Source organism: Nanorana parkeri, unplaced genomic scaffold (assembly GCF_000935625.1).
Source record: "Nanorana parkeri isolate BGI_ZX_2015 unplaced genomic scaffold, ASM93562v1 scaffold195, whole genome shotgun sequence".
NCBI lineage: Eukaryota > Metazoa > Chordata > Amphibia > Anura > Dicroglossidae > Nanorana > Nanorana parkeri.
Window position 1 is genome coordinate 1756852 of NW_017306463.1, and position 21604 is coordinate 1778455.

Below are 21604 nucleotides of genomic sequence, written 5' to 3' on the forward strand. Positions count from 1 at the left end.
CGCAGAGATGAGGGGGGCCGCCGGCTGCCAGATACCAATGTGATCATCGGACACTGCCGGCGCAGAGACGGGGGGCGCTCCCCCGTCTCTGCCCCAGGGCTGTGTTGGAATGGATACTGAGCCCCCCTGTAGGCTGCGGCCGCACTAGCAGTAGGTCTGCCCCTGGGTTGGCTATTGAAACCCCACCCACTGAGCAGAGGAGCAGACCTGAGAGAGAAAGTCATCTCTCAGTTCCACTCCTCAAGTTTGCCTAGTGGCAGCACCGACCCTGCACGTGTAAGTATTGTGTGGCGATGTTTATTGCACAGATGGGAAATCAATTTCTGTCAATAACACCATGAATTTCAGGGACTATGTGCTAGATCACTAGAATTATTCAAATATCCCACTATGGGGTAGAAAAAAATCCCTGAAAACTTCTACAGTGTACTTGTGAAAACTATCAGGCAACCGAGAGAAGCTGTTAGCCACTCTCTAAAAGCAGTATTTACAAGGAAATTAAACACTAACAGACAGATTTTGTATTAGAGCAAAATACAATTATAGGTTAGGTACAATAAATCGACCACAGCCAGTAAGAATTCGCCACCTGAACGCTGTCAAAACAATAACAGATGATTGCTCCTTCATAAAGATTCACTGATGGTTGGAGCATGATGCAAGCATGTTCTCCATTGGGGAACAGTGGGACAAACTATGCAGTTTTTCTGCTGACTTTCTCCCCACCATCATCATCACAGTGCATGCCACAGTCAAGTCTCCCCACCTCAATAATTTTTCCATTATGGGTGGAATATGACACAGTTATGGTCTTGAAGATACAGTAATGGTCTTGAGGGCTTGCTGGCCTTCATCAATGCAAGGTGTTGAACCCATAACCTTTGATAAAAGGCTCTTTGATCCCATTTGCATTGCCTTACCATTATCTGACTATCCTAAAAGAAATCTATACATACAGAGGGTGCCATTGCTGATATTCCTATAAAAAAGCTAGTTGTCTGACTGTCAACAATGACAGCCTCATATTTCTCTCACAATGGGTTTCATTTAAACATCTTTAAACAGATCCAATTTCATGTTACGATTCCAGTAAAGGCCAATTCACAAGATAAAGTCCAATAAAATGCTTTATAGTGAAGAGCTGCCAGCGCTGTCACTGTTTACATTTTCTTTTTTTACTTTATCATCAGTAGTGTGCACTCAATTCAGGTATCCACACAGCTGCGGTTGGCATCCAGTGCACCATGGAAAAATGCAGCAATGCACCACCTATCACACACGTGTTGTGGACAGGGCACATAGAGGACAATTGTTTTTTCTGTGCCCTAGTTGTGACCTGTGTTTTTCCTGTGCTGAGAAACGCAGGTCACCGCTATAGTGTAAATAGACCTCAACACTTACAGCATGAGAACAAGCATTGATTGGCTAAATGCTGTGAGAGATTTCATTTTTTTTAAATCTTGCTTCCCCTCTAGATTGGGATATATCAGTTCTTTAGCCCAGAAAAGGTAATGCTAAACAGGAGCAGTGAGTTGACAGATTCATTATACTTGGCCAGCTTCATTTATAAATTCCTCCCTTTGCTGCTAACACATGCAACACTATGGCAGAATAAAACCTGCCTCTGACTACTTAAAGTGACATTAAAAGGCAAACAAATGTTTTCCCTCCCCCCAATGTAAATGTTAGCACTTACCTTAAATGATGTCTCTTTTTCCGATCTTCCTCTTCTTTCCTGATGTTTTCATCTGTCCCTCCAGCGGTGTGACGTCTCTCCGATCCAGCGCTGACTGCTCTGTCGCTCCGATCCAGCGGTGTCTGCAGGCGGGTGCACGCGTCCATAGACTTACCTTGCGTCTCTGCTCGTCTCCCGGCTGAGAATCCGAACTGCGCATGCGCCCTTCCCAAGATCCTTTGCGGCCGTACGAGCAGTTCCTGATTCTCGGCGCGGGAACGAGCGGCGATAACGAGGTAAGTTTAAAATGATTTTAAGCGTTTTTTTTTTGTTTCTTTTTACACTTCTTGCCTATATCTACTGCATGCTAGCAGTAGATATAAGCAAAAAAAAAAACCGGAGGGTTTAGAACCCCTTTAACTGTGCATTTGTTTTGAGTGAAAATCTGTCTCACCTCCACTAGTAAAGCTGAAAAGATCTGTACACATTTGTGGCAGTTGGCTGTCCAGGATTCCAGGTGCAGGGCTCACAAATACACAGAAAAACGATGTATAGACTTTGTTAAAGTGACACTAAACTCAGGAGTTAAATCTTACAAATGCATTCAAGTACCCTATTACCAAAAATGTATTTTATTTGTAAGGGGAGTATATTTGGGGGAGTCAATGAATGAGAAGGATCTGGGTGTTCTGGTAGATCATAGACTGAATAATAGCATGCAATGTCAAGCCGCAGTTTCTAAAGCAGGCAAAACACTTTCTTGTATTATACGGGGTATAGATTCCAGAGATAGAGACATAATCCTGCCCCTGTACAAAGCATTAGTAAGACCTCATCTGGAATAAGCAGTTCAGTTTTGGGCAGCAGTTAAAAATTTGGGGAACCGGAGAAAAGTACAGAGAAGGGCAACTAAACTGATAAGAGGCATGGAGGACCTCCGCCGTGAGGAAAGATTATCTGCATTGAATTTGTTCTCTCGATTAAGGGGGAACATGATCACCATGTATAAATACATAAATGGTCCATATAGTGAGCTTGGTGTCAAATGATTTACTTTAACGTCACTGCAAAGGACAAGGGGGCACTCTTTGCATCTGGGGGAAAAGTGGTTTAACCTTTGCATATGGAAAGGCTTCTGCAGAATTAGAGCTGTGAAAATCTGTAATAGACTCCATTAGGTGCTAGTTCTAGCAAGCTCAGCTGTGTTAAAAAAAAAATCTGGATGTATTCCTAAATGCACAGAATATTACTGGATATTAACTTCTTATACGTAAAATAAACACCAGAGATTGTTGATCCAGGAAATATCCGATTGCCTTCTGGGACCAGGAAGGAATATTTTGTATCCTGTTGGAGCAAATTGAACCATGCTTTATAGGATTTTTTATGCTTTCCTCTGGATCAACAGTGGGTAACTGTGGGCATAGCGTTCTGTTTTAGGGTTTTCTTCTCTCTATGGTGAACTCTATGCTGAACTCTATGTTGAACTCTATGGACTACCTCGAATGTTGTAGAACCTTGAATCATCTCTGAATTCATGCTGACACTGTCCTTCCTTCTGGAGGGTGGCTACTTTTGTTCCCCATGGTCCCTGTGTGTTGTAAAGTAGCCACCTTTCCAGGTTCGCTCCGGTGACGGACTACAATATGACATTTAGTTAACTAATTTGTACTGAAGGTATATTCTATCACAGGAGTGAGCTTGGAGTGGTGGCTACTTTACAAAACGCACAGGGACTATGGAGAACAAAAGTAGCCACCCTCCAGAAGGAAGGACAGTGTCAGCACCAATTCAGATATGATTTGAGGATCTACAGCAGAGTGCTACATAAATAAGATACATTTTTGGTAATAGTACTTGAATGCATTTTTAAGATTTAACTTCTGAGTTTAGTGTCACTTTTACTGACAGGCACAATGATTTGCATCTAAATGTGTCACTAATTTGCGTGATGAATGTCCCTCAAACTGTTTAAGGAATGGCATGTCACACTTTGTAAGTCTCCTTTAACAAGAGGTTGGCACAGGACTAAAAGATAAAGGGGAGCAAGGCCTGAGGGCCCACCTGAATATGTACCTGAGATGATGACTACTGATCTTTGGTACAGTATGTATGTTCTGCAAATGCAGCCTTTTGCCATGTGCAATTCAAAAAATATTTAATGATCAAAAAGCCAAAAAAGATTTGTAGTGTCAGTGTGTATGTAGTATAAAAACTCTTACCTCTTTCTTCCCATCTCCATCAAAATCACACAATGCTAACGAGCGAACATTATCCCCTGTAACCTAAAATATAATTTAATAGTTGTTAGAGATCAAAAAGGTCAACTTTAATGCATTCTATATTTCCTTAACCTTCTGCAATCATTGATACATCCACAACAGGCTGGTTTCAGGGACATGTTTGAGTAATGCAAAAGCTATGGGAATCAAAGGCTCTTAGCGTCCTTCAATAAGGTGCAACTTCAGGCCTGGAAACCCATCGGCTGCAATGTTTTGGAGAGGCAGGGATGAAAAGTGATGGTAAAAAGATGAGCAAATATAGGTCCTCCAACAGTATACTTGCATATTATGGCACACTCACCTTCTAGTGAGCCCTCTTCCAGCGCTGACAGGTCCAGGCTCTAGTCACCGCGCTGTGCGACACTGCTGCCATCTGCCGTCACTTCTTCTGGGTCCCGCAATGCTCCTCTTTAGCCACTGGATAGCCACAGACGGTGCAACTCCTGCGCATGAGCTCAGGAGTTACATCATTCCTGGCTCCCAGCTCTATTGTTGGCATGCCAAGACAAAGCCAGGATGTACATTGTGCATGACATACACCATGCAATGTATAAACAAAAAACAAGCACAGGTCAAAGGTATATAGACTTTGCATATCTCTTTTGCCGTACATTTCCAACTCCTACTAATTTTTTTATAGGGGGACTTTAGTTCTATTTAGGAAATACAGTTCCCTCTCCCCAGCATGTGACAGGAGAGCAGAGGAGCAGCAGGATAGTTATAAGTCATTCATCTGCTCTCTTCTCCAGTTGGCATGCCCCCAGTCAGCACATATACAGTACATACCACACACCTCATTGGCTCCTAGTGCAGCCCTCCTTCTTTTAGCCCAATTGCTGCTCTGTAGGGGGTTACTTTAGGCTGATAAAGACAGAATCAGCTACCTATGCTAGCTGCATTTACAAAAAAATTGTATTAAAAACATATATCATTTTTTAAATAGAAGAAAATTACTGCATTCAATGGTATTTGCTATACCAATCATAGGCGAGTGATGCAATGTGTTTGGATAGATCTTGAAGAGGTAACTGTTTATGTATGCTAGACCAGATTCATTTTGTTAACACGCTGTACGCACTTACAGTCCAAAACATGTCATTTCCTCTGCAGTCAAATCCTTGCAGGGCACAGTTTCCACCAATGATGGCAAGGGGAGAACTGACATCTCCCAGGCTGCCTAGAACTACTGCATTAGCTCCATCTGCAATCTAAAACAAAACAAAAAATCCATATATTACTGATATCATAACAAGAGGCATAGGTTCCTTTTATAATATAGGCATCAGGTATAGCTTTATGTAAACACAGTGCCCATGTTTCCATGAAGGCGAATAACTGCGGTGGATAAATAGATTTGATTTAAAATGTGAATTCATTGGGGGGAATTTATCAAAACTGAAACAGACAGAATCTGGCTGTGGCAACCAATCAGCTTCTTTCTTCAGTTTGTTCAGTAACACTTTGAAATTGAAAGAGAGAAGCAGATTGGAGAGGCTCCACATTCTGTCTGCTTCGGTTTTGATAAATTACCCTCATTATATTTCTGGGTGCAAAGTGAACCATTAGGGTGAAGATATTCACATTGCAGCTAAGAAGGTTGTGTGGCAAAGGAATTTTGTTGCAGCACATACTACCATTAACGGGACACCCTAACAAAGTGTATAGGTCTTCACAGCATGCTGTACATGAAGGGGAACATCATGGTTATGGAGCTACAATGCTATGTGAAACTCCAGACAAAAGATTTGTCTTTGTTATGGATAGAATGAGGGAAGTGTAGAACTTTATTGCTGTCTATGTCCACATCAGCAAAGATAAAACCCACATACAATAACATTCAGTCTTGTGCTATCCTCTACCGAAAGTACAATTCTTTGGCCGAAAATGCGATGTATCTCTAGTTTTCTCTCCTCCTCGCTGGGCGCTGTCTACTGTGTCCCCAATTATAAATGAGCAGGAAGTGCTCTACGTGATGTGATCATGATTATGGACATAGTAACTCATATGATCTCCACAGATTATGAATGGACAGGAACACTCAGTATAGAGGCTTCCTGTTCATTCATAACAGGGGCTGCAGAAAAAGAGAAAAGGGAAATATCAGGGACCTGTTTAGTGCCCTGATATTTCCCCAGGGCCCCCAACAGTAAATTAAAATATATATTTAAAAAAAATAATTTAAAAAAATATTAAGAGAAAAAAAAATGTTGGTTCCGGCCTGACAAATTTTTTACTTTCGATTTCGGTCTAAAAATTCAATTTCTGTGCACCTCTAATTATATAGTAAGAGAAATGTAAAGACAATGTCATCCATCCATACACCCTCCAATTTAGAAGAATTATCATCCATCACCTCTTTATAGAACAGGTCAGAGTTGTTGTGAACATCATAGACCAGGAGATTGGTTTGTGTTCCTACTATGAGGGAGTCACAGCTTTGATTAGGGTCCAGCAATCCAGCAGTTAAGCAGCTGACACTCTGGTTGATGTTCAGTAGAGAAATATCGGTGTCCTGAGCACTATGAACTAAGCGGTTTGAGGAAATCCGCTGATTCCTGGAATGAGGGTTATGTATGAAAACCTATGGAAATAGATAATCATCATGAAAATAAACACACACAAGAAAAAACATACTACTTATAAAAAGGACATATTTATAAAAGGGAAACTTTGGATCTGTACAATACTTTATTTTAAGTGCAACTTAAAGTGACATTAAACCCTCAGATTTTTTAACATAAAACAATACTGTAATGTGCGCCTTACTGTAATCCATGGTTGTTTCCCTTCTCTTCCTTTTAAATCTGTATCTATTCTCATGCTGGGCAGGACTTCTGTTTTGCAGCAGACTGCCTTGTCCCTGTAATGAATACATGGTGTCTGTGTGTAGGTTTGAAACCAGAGCCAGCACTACAGAAAGAGACAGTCAGCTGCAAAGGGAAGTTCTCCCCTAGCACGAGAAGACATGAGGATTTAAAAGGAAGAGCAGCAAAGAGAAGGGAAACAACCATGGATTACAGTAAGGCACACATTACAGTATTGGTTTATGTTAAAAAATCTGAGGGTTTAATGTCACTTTAACTTGAATATTACATATTGTAAGGCAAACCAGTGAGATTTCTTAATATTATTCATTACCTATATCAGTGGTTATCAACTTATAAGATATAGGGGGCATTGAATGCAGCCCCTAATGTTGACTAAAGGGCCACACATAATATTCAATATTCTACAGAAGACTCTCATAGGCTGAAGACTTGATAGAAGAAATAGTAAGAGACCATGTTATAGTTTTGGTTGGAGTCTGGCGTCATGCTGCAGGAGACAAACGGGGACTGGGGACATGTTACATAAGACAGCTGGAGATCACTACTATTACAGCCCCTTTACAGGTCTATGTCTCCAATACTAACTGCAGGGTTCAAGGGTTGCAGGTAGCTACGTGCAGGGGCTTTGTGTGAATTCAGTGCACCAAGCCCGCACAACAAAGGGTTAACTATCTCAGAGCTTTGATCCTGCATTATATATTACTGCACTTAATCTAAGACTGGCCTCAGTTTGTCTCTCCACCCCCCGCCCAATCCTCACTTTGAAATTGTTCAGAATAGCTTACAGACTGTCCAAAGACCTGCTGGAGAAGAGGCGTTTAAGAGGGAATGTGATCTCAATGTACATATTGTTGAATGGTGATGGTAGAATTGGTAACAAACTGCTTACTCTGAGGTCCCTATAATAGACAAGAGGCCACCACCTGAGGCTGGAGGAAAAGAGGTTTATTCTTAAGCTGTGTAGGGGATTCTTATAGTATTAACCTCAAACCTTTTTTCAATAATCAACCCATATCAAACAAATATAAATTGCCCAGTAAAGTATGTCTTTAAAATTTTGCACATGAACTTACAGTCAACATGTTTCATAAGAGCCCAAGCCACCTCTCTCACCCTAACTTCCCTGAACTTCTTGTCCAGTGCAAGATCACAATGGACAGCACAGTCCCAGCAGCCATCTATCTACTAGCATGGAGAAGGTAAGGAGTAGTAGCAGGGGAGTGACTTGCCTTGCTGTGCCTATATGTTTGCGGAAACACACAACTCACTAGCATATATCAAAGGTGGCCTGATATGATCCTGCAAGGGAAAGGAGCCACCCTAAAACAGGATATCAGAGCCAGTGCTCAGGGGACTAACTGATTCTGCAGGAAAATAAACTTTTAAATGTCAAGAAGCAGCATCCAATGTGCGTTATTTTCATTAGCATTTGAAATATCAACATTTTGACCTTAATATCACTCTAACTTGTCGAGCATTAAAATTGTGGAACCGTCCTCCCTAGGTAGTGGTATCAGCTGAGATTACAGACACAACAGGGAATACAATACACAGGGGTATGGGAATTCTTAGTGACTTCTACACACGTACACACATTGGTTAAACTGAATGAACCTTTGTCTTTATTCAACCATAACAACTACAGTATGGCTATGACGAACATTCTGAATCAAAGAATAATCATTGCTGTATAGACTCTTCAACATTAGAGAGTATTCCTAAATAAAACAATCCCCGGTGACAACAAGCACGAATGTTTCTCACGGGGCACAAAGGAAAGTTCAAACGGTGTACAAGTACAATCAGGTACCAGATTCACAGCCTTTATCCTGCTCATACGCATGTATGCAATATACAGTGCGTGTCAATAATGAGAATGTTTCTAATGCCTGTTTGGTCATAAAAATAGACTCCGGGCTCCGAGAGAGCAGACATCAAAGTCTCTGCATTTATGGGTGTGAGCTGCCAAGTGTGTACCTGAGCCATGGGATCACAGTGGAATTGGAAAGGCTGCGCTCTAGGAGCCAATTAGGGTGGTCCCTGGCCATGTGATCAATGACAATCAAAGCATTCAATTTGAATAGGTGCTAAATGACACGTGTCTCTCTACTGAGTCCTCTCTCCCCTACAGATCATTTTTATCTGTGCAGAAAGATGGCCGCTTTATTTGGGTTACCATGAAATGAAGATTACCTGTCACTCTTGTTATGAAATAAATGCAAGCCGCAGGGCCAACAATTTTCTGCTCATATTTTGTACATAACTAAAAAAAGGAAAATCTTTTTTTCGTGTCAAAGTATAAACACATACATGTATCATACACACACGTGTATAAAGATACATTAAAAATACATTTAAAGATTAATGGAGAACTATGGGGTTAGGGCTTTTCCAAATAATACTCCTAAGGGTAACGGGAGGACACAAACTAGCGTCCTCCTATCGCCCAAAGCTCAGTATACCGCGAGACGCCGCAGCCTGAACGGATCCCAACAATTCTGTCTGGATCCACCCAGCTGTGTGAGTGACAGCTGGCTCTGCCTATCTAGAGGCTGTACCCCCCCCCCAAGTGATATTAAAGTCAAAGGGTTTTTAAAGTGACACTAAACTCAGGAGTTAAACCTTAAAAATATATTCAGGTACCTTAACTATTAACAAAAATGTATCTTATTACTCAGCTGTAGATCCTCAAATCATCTCTGAATTGGTGCTGACACTGTCCTTCCTTCTGGAGGGTGACTACTTTTGTTCCCCATGGTCCCTGTGTGTGTTGTAAAGTAGACACCGCTCCAAGCTCGCTCCCGTGATGTACTTCAATCTCATGTTTCGTTAACTAATTTGTATTGAGATTGTAGTCCACATGCTCCAAGCAGATTACTAGGGAAAACACCTCCAGATATCAATATCAAACCCCCTACATGAGGTAATTCTCACTTTTCATGTTTAATGCTAAAATTGGGTTTGCCTCTTAAAGGGAAATTTCACCTTTTTGAAAAAAATTATAAATTCACACATCTTCACAAAAGAAAAAAATGTGCATTTATTATAATTTCTTGCATGGAAGCAATTAAAGCATTGCAACTGCGATCAGTGGATCATGTGTGCAATGCTCTAGCTCCCGCATGCTCTTCCTGCTGGGCATATCTGTAGCTTGTTACAGACATTCAATAACTTGGACAGGAGAAAGAAAGAATGGGCTACAAGTGCAGTGACGTCACCACACCTGTATACCAATGAGAACTACAAATTATTCTGCCGAAGCGGCTGCGGGGAGAAGATCCCCATGATTCAGGTAAGTTGGGGGGCAGGAGGGGTTGTAACATGAAACATATTAGCGTAGGAGATGGTGAGTCCCTCTGCACTCCTCACAGCGTTCCCGGCCCAAGCAGTAATAGTGGTGCTCATAGTGACAATCACGGATGGTGCCGTGCAAATCAACAGTGAAAAGCAGAAATCACCAGCACTCAATAAATATCGTTGATGTCTGTGACGACTGGTCCGATTAAATGGACATGAACAATATTTATTGAGTGCTGGTGATTTCTGCTTTTCCCCATGAAACATATTAGGGCTGCAACAACTAATCGATTTAATCCATGATAATCCATAATGAGAATTGTTGTCAACCATTCTCATTATCGATTCGTTGATTCTGAGTCTCTCCTCCCCACTGTGAGCGGGTGTTTCATGGGCCCCGTGGCCCCTCCGATCTCCACTGGGCGCAGCGGGGATTAATTTCTTGAAATGAATGGCACCCCAAATGCACCTATTGGGTGGTACCGTAATGCCGTGCGTCCAGTGCGGTGCAACTGCAAAAAATTGTGCATGTAGTTTTATTCTGAAATAAACTTTATATTTGTAACACACCATTTGTGTATTTTATTTTAAATAGTGGTAAAAAAAATGGTTTAGAAAATTGTATTCAATTTTTTTTTTTTTATCCGATTATTCGGTTAAAGGAGAACTATGGGGTCAGTGTTTTTCCCCATAGTTCTCCTTAGGGTAACGGGAGGACACAAACTAGCGCCCTCCCGTTACCCTAAGCTCAGTATACCGCGAGCTACAGCTCGCGGTATACTGAGACGCCGCAGCCAGAGCGGATCCCAACGTAGATGACGGGATCCGCCCAGCTGCGTGAGTGACAGCTGGCTCTGCCTATCTAGAGGCAGAGCCAGCTGTACCCGCCCCCTCCCCCGTCCGTTCCGCCAGTCAGCGCTGGCAGATCGGAGAGGGGAGAGGGGAATCCAGCCCCTCCCCCTGTCACGGCAGAGAGCCGTGACAGGATCGAGAGGTGAGCGAACCTGGTATGTGTTTGCTCACCTCCCGATCTACTGAGCCGACCTGTGACAGTCTCATTGTCACAGGTCGGCTAGAACTATGAGGTGAGTAACTAATCAATTATGAAAAAAATCTTTAGTTGCAGCCCTAAAACCTAATGAGAAAGGTAAACTTGGCCTTTAAACATAAACACATACCTTTCCAGCCTGCGTAGCTGCGGTCAGACAAGGGTGAATGCCATCATATTTTCCCACTGCCACCATTCGAGGATTGATTTTGTGATTTAATTTCAAGGTAAATATCGGGACAAGCATGATGAATCCCTGCAAACAGACATGGAACATTAATCACATGGCTATGATTATTAAAGTTGCATACAACTAAATACATAAAAGGGATCTGTTTTAGTGACATATTATTATAATTCTCTTTAGCGAGTCTAGTGATCCCAGCAGCCCTATTAAACAGTAGACCCGAGACCTACACTCACTGGCAACTTTATTAGGTACACCTGTTCAATTGCATGGTAACACAAGTTGCTAATCAGCCAATCACATGGCAGCAACTCAATGCATCTTGACATGGTGAAGACGACTTGCTGAAGTTCAAACCAAGCATCAGAATGGGGATTTAAGTGACTTTGAACGTGGCATGGTTGTTGGTGACAGACGGGCTGGTCTGAGTATTCCAAAAACTGCTGATCTACTGGGATTTTCATGCACAACCATCTCTAAGGTTTACTGAGTATGGTCCGAACAAGAGAAAATATCCAGCGAGCGGCATTTGTGTGGACGAAAATGCCTTGTTGATGTCAGAGGTCAGAGGAGAATGGGCAGACTGGTTCCAGATGATAGAAAGGCAACAGTAACTCAAATAACTACTCGTTACAACCAAGGTATGTAGAATACCATCTCTGAATGCACAATACATCAAACCTTGAAGCAGATGGGCTACAGCAGCAGAAGACCACACGGGTGCCACTCCTGTCAGCTAAGAACAGAAAGCCGAGGCTACAATTCGCACAGGCTCACTAAAATTGGACAATAGAAGATTGGATAAACATTACCTATTCTGATGAGTCTCCATTTCAGCTGCAACATTCAGATGGTAGGGTCAGAATTTGGCATGCACAACATAAAAGCATGGATATACCCTGCCTTGTATCAACGGTTCAGGCTGGACGTGGTGGTGGTGTAATGGTGTGGGGGATATTTTCTTGGCACACTTTGTGTCCATGATGCTATCATGTCAATATTGACTAAAATTTCTGAGGAATGTTTCCAACACCTTGTTGAATCTATGCCACAAAGAATTAAGGCATTTCTGCAGGCAAAAGGGGGTCCAACCCGCTACTAGCAAGGTGTACCTAATAAAGTGGCCGGTGAGTGTATACTGCAACTGCAGCAGGATTTGGACACTGCCTCTAAACAATGAATAAGAAACAGCACACTGAAAAGGTCATCCTTCTGCTCTTTCCTCCTGAAAAGTCATGTATTTTTATGAATACAGTACATAATTGCAATATTTGGTGCATTTAAATCTTCCTGGAGTTCAGCTTTAAATAACCTTTATAATGTTAAATAATCCTAACCATATTTTTGAACGATACCAGGAACAGACAAGGACAGACACTGTGCCAACTAAAACAATATTTATGAAAAATGACACTAGACAAATGAGTTCCTTGTATAGCAGATCTTGATTTGCTGTAACATAATAGTCTTTATATAATCAAAATCATGATACTCATCTCCACCTGATTGATATTATATTTATTTTGTGTAAATCATATACTTACTCACATACATAGGCCTCTGTGGTGCACAATACACACATTCACATAGGGGCCTATTTATAAACAATCATGCTGATAGACTCCTACCCCAAAAGACTGAATGCTGTCAAAAACATCAAAAGGTGCTTCAACAAAGTATTCGTTTAGGGGTGTGCAGATTTATGCAACCAAATTATTATAAGTTTTTTTATTTTTTCCACCTTTAAAGATTTCAGTTTGGTTTTAATTGAACTGCACACATTATCGGTCACATTAAAGGTGGAAAAAGTTTAGAAGTGATTTATCGTCGTCTTATTTTGTTACGTCTCAGAAACCTTACATTTTTACAGGGGTGTGTAGACTTTTTATATCTCACATACATCTTTGTTGTACACTACAGCAACCTGCTGAGTCCCATCCTCCCAGCAGACGGTGTAAGGATTAGCTAGTAAGGCGATAAACCCATTAAGTCTAATAACAATACAGCTCCCTGTACATGTCAGTAAATCACTGACACAAGGCCAGGTAAAATATTGTGATGAAGCAGCATTCATGCCAAATGTTAACAAGGCCAAGGAATAAAAGTAAGGAATGGAGAAGGGTCATGATAAAAGTTATATTTAAGAAGGTTCTACCTATTCCTAAAGTTACAGAACTTTGTGGAAATAAGTTTTCTACCCAAATGCTGTGGAATAAATAAAGAGTATTAGATGGACTGGAATAGAAACCTTTCCTGGCGAAAGTGTTCCATGTTCCCCTCCAATGCCAGTCACGTGACCAAAAGTCTCGGCCTTTGGTCACATGAGCTTTGATGAAGGGAAGGTTCATTCAATCTGAACCTTGATCCTTCTGTTCAACACAGTTCACATGGTCAAAGGCATAGGTCTTTGGTTATATAAGCAGCACTGGTTGGAACCTGAAGAAGCATTTTATTCACCAAAATTAGTATTTCAGCCCTTCTGTTATCCTTTATCCATCCATTTCAGAAAGGACAGGTCCACTTTATGAAGCAGTTGAAAAAAATGTGTAGGATTGGAGACATTCTGGGAGCCATGTAGCCAGTGCATCTAAAAAATTACTAACATTTAACCTGATATTTACAAACACTGTTTCATTCAGTTGAATTAATTAAATATAATATTATACATAACTATCACACTGCAAGTCCCTGAATCTGATATCAGAGGAGCAGCACTCCAAGTCATTCAAGATTTGATTGCTATGTACAATGATGAGAGTCTGCCCTTCTGAACATTCTTACAGGAGAAAGCCGAGGGATGACCTCATTGCTATTCTGCTGCCCATTCCTTGCCCAGACTGGACAGGATCCTGGACCAGGTTGTATTGGTCAGCTGCAGTATAATCTGCAGGGTGGTCCTGGATGTACGCTCAGCCATGGGTGTCTGAATAACAAGACTAGCAAAACAAATGGCAAACGCACTCATCAATTTGTCACCAGCTTTACAGCAAGGTGCACATGGAAGGGCTTTATACAGTACAACAGCAAAAAGAATAACAAGAGTAGAGGCTGAGTTACTCTGGCACGTAAGGCAGTTCACATATATGTATTTCATAGTTACATAGGATTTGAGGTTGAAAAAAGATACAGGTCCATCAAGTTCAACCTTTGTGTGTGTATGTGTGTTGTGCGTGCATTTGTGTATAAGGCCCCGTTCCCACTGCGCGATATGCAAATTGCGTGTTTGTCGCGCGATTTGCATATTGCGCGACATCGCGAGATTTGCCGCGCGATATCGCGTTCAAGCTTTGAGCAAGCTTGAATCGCAGCTAAATCCGCTCCAAAAAGGGTCCTGCTGTAGCGACACACGACCCGCGACAGCAGGACCCTTTGCCCCATTGAAATGCATTGGAGCGCGATATCGCGCGGTAATTTGCCGCGATATCGCGGGAATTACAGCGCGATAAATCGCTCAATGTTAACGGGGCTTTAGAGTCCCTGTGTGGTCTAGTATTTAACCCCTTCATGACTGAGGCCCTTTTTTCCATTTTTGCACCCATGTATGTATGTTACGGTCTCTTAGTATGGTATCCAATTGATTTTTGAACGAATCAATATTCTTTGCAGATACCACTGCTTGTGGCAAAGAGTTCCAAAATGTAACCGCTCTAACTGAAAATAATCCCCTACGCCCTTTGTGGATAAATCTTTTCTCCACCAATTTTAGATGGTGGCCTCTAGTGCTTGTTACGGAATTTCAAAAGTGTAAATGGCAGTTTACCTCTACAAATGTCTGTGGTAGATCACATGAACTACCAGCTAAAATGTCCCTGGTGGGTGCTATATTTCAGTAACAGCGTGCAGTATAGTAAATACCAGAGCTGGATTTAGCATCCATTTAGCTGGATTTAGCATTAATGACGCTGATCTGTCATTAAACAATAACAACTGGGCGGAGCCGGCCATGACATCAAGGCCTGCTCCGCCTAGTTGTTATTCATTGGCCGGGACCTGCTAGAAGACCCTGGCAGGTGCCGGCCAATAGGAAACACTCCTTCTGCACGTCGGCATGTTCGGCTGACCGAAGGCAGCCGATGTACGGCTGATTTTAGCCGATGTATGGCTGAAATCAGCCGTACAAGCCAGAAGTGAATAGCCGAACAGCGTTTGGCTCACTTCACTTTGGCTGGGTTATTCACTCGGCTGCCTTCGGCAGCTTTGTGAATAACCCCCTAAATGTTATGAAAAATGAAGGGCTTGTTTTAGCAGTTAGGCTTTAGGTGTGGGAAGGGTAAAGCGTTCTTAAAAAAGGGTAAAGGGTAAGGATCTGCTTGAAGAGGAACTTTACCCTTTTCTTTGAAATTACAACAAAGCCACATTTAGAAATGTTTAGTAATGACAATCTACAGACTTCTATATAACTGCCGGCTTTTTATTCTTTACATACCTTATTTTTCTTTTCCTCCCCATTCTTCTTACAGTGGATGTTTTTTTGAGTCAGGTGAGTCCATCTCCCTTTACTTCCTGGAACTTTGGCACATGTGCTAGGACATGTGACCATGCACATCATCTCAGGGGAAAAATTGCCTTTCCCTGAGATCTCGTGAGATTACAGATGAGATTTCCCAGCAATCTACTGAGATGTAACCTTCCCAGGAATCAGCGCTTGGGCAAAGGCTACATCACTAATGCCCAAGAGGACCAGGAAGTGGAAAAACAGTAATTGTAAGAAAAATATGCTTAAATAATGAATGTAAGATGATTTCATATCAGAATGCATGTAAGATGATTTAATATCAGAATGCAGAGCTGCATGCTGATGTGATTTTTAGTGAAAGGGGGTAAAGGTCCACTTTAAAGCCAGTCAAAAGGTTTTACTTCATTTTGGAAAGAGCGTGGAAGGGTAAGAGCCTCTACCAGGTCTTTATTGCTGTATGTGTCCCTATTTGGGGACACATACATTTATTTCCCACTTTGTCCAAAACTAGACAAAAAGAGTTGTCACCAGATCCAGGGGCATCCCGAGGCTGGGTGTCACACGGAGCAGAGACCGGGTGACACCCCACCGCGACGTCATCATGCATGTGCATGATGTTGCCGCGCGCGTGCACAATTACGTCATCACACACACGCGGTAGTCTAATTGACGCCTGCCAGCGGCCATCTTGGAGATGGACGTCGGCAGAGAGAGGAGGGGACGTTCACCTGGCAGGATGAGGTATGCCGCCGTACAGTCCCCTCCTCTCTCCTGACGCTGTCGGGCTCTCAGCCCGTGACTGAGTGCCCGACATTTTTTATAGGGGGTGACACCAAAATGACTGTAAGTCATTTTGGTGTCACCCCTCCAATGGTAGCACTCGGGTGTGGGCCGCACCCCCTTTGTGTTGCCACTGACCAGATCAAAAGATGAGGGAAAATCTTTTAATAAGGACATCTGTTCTGGTGAAAACAAAGTTGTGCAGTGGACATTTCAAAGCGATCTGCAGAGGAATATTTTTCAGAGCAGAGTTGAGCAGTAGTTCATAGGTGTTCAGGAGGCGATACTGCCGCCTACTGAATGCAGTGCCTGTGGGGTTTTTTACTGCAAAGGGGATTTTGCATTGCAATACTGTACTGCAATGGTCGCATTTGACAAGCCAGCATGACATGCTGTATATCATTTGCCACAGTTGCGGCATGTGGACAGATCAGTGTGGCCGCCTTAGGTTTCAGTGGGTGGTCGAGGGGGTGAGATTAAAAATGCAGATCAATTACCTGCATTTACCACCTGCATAAGGAAGGCCTAAGAAAGCACTTCCCCTTACTTTACATAGATTTCCTCTCAATTCCTGGTGTGGAGTGAAGTGAAGGGAAATCTCCCCAACTGGGCACAGACAGCAAGAAACAAACTGACAGGTGTTTTAACCCTTCCCTACTCTATCCAAAGTGTGGTGTGTGCTAAAAGAAAAAAGGAGTACATACTGTACTTTTGTTTTCAATGCAGCGGGTTGTGACACACTACAGGGCATCAGAACTAGTGATGAACTGCGGCTTGGTGCCAACCCCCTCCCAGACCAATCGGCCGCAAATGATTGGCTGGGGTGTTGTTCACAGTTTTCAGCGGGTTTGGGCAAACTCAGGTGAATTGGGTTTGCAAGAAGCCCCAGCTCATCACTAATCGCTTTGTGCTGCAGTGCATTAACATGAATTAAAGGAAATGTTGTGACATTTCAATAAAGTTAAAAAAAGAAAAAAGTAGATAGTGCAATATGTCATTACAATGCATCAGCATTGGTCCCTTAAATGCACACCACGGGCTGCGGTATAACACGGGTGTGGATGAGACCTCAGTATGCCATAATGTTTAAAAACGCTCCCCACAACTCTGTTTCTAACATAAAGATGTATACTACACAACCTTTGAGGTGTATTTCTATTGGCACATACTGTATATGTGTTTATCACATATTTATTTATTTTTTTAAACATGCAGACTTTTCTATAGTGACCATTATGCAGAACAACGTGTCCACCTAGTCATGTATATCATGTGTATATGTTGTATTTTATGTCCATAAGAGCAGTGTCATCACAAGCAGCCTTAAACATAGCCTAGGCTGTGTCTCCTGTCACCATGACAACCCTGGCCCGATGCATTACACGTCGTTCTTCCCTCCCAGCTCTAATTTTCTCCCAGGTTTTCTCATGTTCCAAGTTGTTATCTACATAAAGATTAATTCCACCCTCTGTCAGTATTACTTACTACAGGTAGCTCACCTCCCTCGAGCAGAAGAAGCCAGCTGCCCCTCTGTTGTAAACCTGTCCGTAGTCAATAAAGTTACGTGAAAGTTCATTCAAGGGAGTGGAGCAGAGAACGTAATGAAAGGTTAGAACACGCCTCCTGATATTTGATTGGTGGGAGGGAAAGCAGTTGTGGATTATAGAGCAGTGCTGGGGATGACAGGTGACAAGGGCATTCTGGGACTTGTAGTGCCCAGCAGCAGAAGATAAGTATGGCTGTATTGCAGTGCTGAATAACACTGTTACATGGACGGATATATATATATATACATACACAAAAAAAAAAGAAACTTATTGTTATTTTGTTTTGAATGTCCCTATATTCATACTGGTGTCATCAAGAAATAAAGTGAAAAATATTTAGCTTTGTCCGCAGGGGGAAAACCTTCCTATGGGGACAATTGTCTGAGTGCAGTCGGCACTGGAGGCACAGGAACACAGTCGGCACTGGAGGCACAGGAACACAGTGGTCACTGGAGACACAGGAACACAGTGGGCACTAGAGACACAGGAGCGCAGGGGGCACTAGAGACACAGGAGCGCAGGGGGCACTGGAGACACAGGAACACAGTGGTCACTGGAAACACAGAGGGCACTAGAGACACAGGAGTGCAGGGGGCACTAGAGACACAGGAGCTCAGGGGGCACTAGAGACACAGGAGTCTGGAGGCACAGGGATTTAACTGGAGTGCACAAAGGCGGAATTGGACACTGGAACTCAGGGTGCATGTAGGTGTCTGTAACACAGGGAGCAGGTAAGTCTTGGAGTACCTAGCAGGTTGGCTTTAGGGGTAGCAATACAATGCTTGAACACCGAGCAGTGTGTCGCCTAGTTCTATAAGGCGGTGCCTGTTTCCTGATTGGTTGCGGCACTGGCACTCAGTGCCCATAGCTTCGTGCTGAACAGGAGGCCTGGTACTGGATCAGGGAGCAGATGAGTGTAACATTGGCTATAGATACACTTTAATTCAGCGCTTCCTTGGTTATGTCATTGCAGCCTGGTATGAGTAATTCAGTGCTGTAATAGCAGACTGTTAAATGTATTACAGAGCTTGCTTGGTTCTGCTTGCTTGGTGACCACTGCCTTCATATTAACCACAAACTAAGATGAAAACCACCAATTACAAGAACTCAAAAATAATAAAGCAGCAAAGCATGGGGTTGATTGACCAAAAGCTATCAATCAAGCTTGTTGCTGATATAGATAGTAGTCCCAATGAGGGCTTTTGGATTAAATGAACAAAAAAGCTCCCAGTAATAACAACCACCCAAAAAAGAAGAGAGCAAAGGGAGTGCTTGCCAAAGAGCTAGCAATCAAACCTCTTGCTGTCACAGATAGTAGTTCAAATAAAGGACTTTTGGGTTAAAGGAAGAATTGTAAAGACCGCACCACTATAATTTACAAAATCTCTTCCTATGCAGATTGTAGGCTTTCCCTATCCTCTCCCTACACAAGCTCCAACACACTGACATTATGGCCACTCTGAGCTTTTATAGTGAGGGAGATGGCTTATAAAAAATTGATAAAAAATTGATAAGGATGAGCTCAGGTTCAGAAGCTCCAGAGGAAGCTCCATCTGTGCTGCCCCAGTCAACTAATGTATGCAAAGGGGTGGGATGCAGTGACATAATTGACCTTATATGGTTACCTGTGGGCAATGCCCCGACCTGCAGCTGATTGGGCAGGAAGCCCATGTTCAGCTTCCCAGCTTCCGTGTTCAGATGAGCTCACGCTCGGACCAGGTTCAGTCTTAACCTGAGCTCATCCCTAATTATTGACCCTTCTAAACTTGCTGACCATGGCTCAAAGGCTGTGCAAAGCATTATGGTTTAATAAAAACAAAATCACTCATACAAATTCAGGGAAATACGGTTATCTGTCAAATTTAGAGTTTAAATAGTAAAAACTAAAAGTTTACAAATGTATAATTCTTTTAAAGTAAAAAAAATTACAAAATACCTGTAACATTATGTAATAGAGCCGTAATAAATACCTAGTACTTCTAGTTATAGGGAAACAAGTGATAATCCCGCTCTCTCCCAAGAGTGGCCATGGCCTAAGCTGTCACATGTGAGCAGGGAGGAGCTTGATGAGCTTTCTTCAGGTTCTTCCCAAAAGTTGAAACATGCACCAAAAGTTTGGCATGCTCTGGTGATCGTTTAGGGTCATGTCAGTTTATGCCATAGGGCAGTGCACCCATTACTTTGTCTTGTATAGAAAAAGTGGGGCTAATTATAGCAATTGGGGCTATGCTACAAATTGGCATTTTGACTTTTAAAGGCACTCTGTCACTTCCTAAAACAAAAAACAAAAGCATCACTCCTGCAATAACAGCCACTGAATACTTCACTTCCAGTGACTCTCAAGTGAATCTGAACTTCCCAGTGTGTTATAGTAAAGTAGGTGCTGGAGGGAGGAACCACAGCATGCAGCAGGGGACATAGGGGTTTGGCAATCCCAGAAGTGTGGAATGCTAAATACATTGCCAGAGGCTGGAGTACTGGAAAACAGGGGATTTCACACTCCAGCCCACTACAGAGTAAAGCCGGCCATACACTCTGCAAATTTTAACCGTTTTTTAAAAGAAATTCACATAGTGCGTGGCCCTGTCGGCACCCTTACATCAAGCATCCGTCGATCAGAAAAATGAAGAAGCCGAATGGCTCTTTGGGCAAACAGTGATGGCAGCCAATCAGCTGCCATTACTATTCGAGTATTCTGACAGCGCCATACGAAGCCCCCCTCAGAATACAAAGGACACAGCGGGAGATTCATCCATCCATGCTGTTTAGCCTGAATTGAGGAATCTCTAACGTATATACAGTATGTTTTTCGTTCAGACTGAACAAATAAACATATGTGCATAGCCATCTTACTGTAAGTATTCAGTGACCCTGATTTATTAAAGGAGCAGAGCATGTTCACTTTGCACAGGAATTTTCACTTGCAAAAGTTAATCTTCACCATAATTCACTAAGCTAATGGAAATGTCACTTTGCAAAGTGAGCATGCTCGATTCCTTTAGTAGATCAGGTTCAGTGTCTTCTATTGCAGGAGTGATGCTTTTAAAGGAGAACTATGCGGTGAGTGCTTTTCACTCACCTCTTAGTTCTAGCCGACGTGTGACAATGAGACTGTCACAGGTCGGCTCAGTAGATCGGGAGGTGAGGGAAAACATACCGGCGTTCGCTCACCTCTCGATCCTGTCACGGCTCTCTGCCGTGACAGGGGAGGGGCTGGATTTCCCCCTCCCCGCTCCGATTCGCCAGCGCTGACCGGCGGAACGGACAGGGGGAGGGGGTGGTTACAGCTGGCTCTGCCTCTAGATAGGCAGAGCCAGCTGTCAGTCACGCAGCTGGGTGGATCCCGGCACAATTGTCGGGATCCGCTTCGGCTGCGGCGTCTCAGTATACCGCGAGCTACAGCTCGCGGTTTACTGAGTCTAGGGTGACGGGAGGACGCTAGTTTGTGTCCTCCCGTTACCCTAAGGAGAACTATGGGGAAAAGCCTTAATGCCATAGTTCTCC

General features: G+C 42.8%; 1 protein-coding gene across 1 annotated transcript in view; it reads right to left on the reverse strand.

Annotated features, from left to right (window-relative positions):
* BBS2 (Bardet-Biedl syndrome 2) overlaps positions 1-18154 on the reverse strand; it is a 38753-nt gene extending 20599 nt beyond the window's left edge. The window contains exons 1-5 of the mRNA XM_018555396.1: positions 18053-18154; positions 11261-11386; positions 6311-6538; positions 5040-5165; positions 3898-3960 (exon numbers count right to left, since the gene is read on the reverse strand). Coding sequence (XP_018410898.1) covers positions 3898-3960; positions 5040-5165; positions 6311-6538; positions 11261-11377 — 534 coding nt within the window. The 5' untranslated portion in view covers positions 11378-11386; positions 18053-18154. The remainder of the gene's footprint in view (positions 1-3897; positions 3961-5039; positions 5166-6310; positions 6539-11260; positions 11387-18052) is intronic.
* Positions 18155-21604: the final 3450 nt, after the last annotated feature.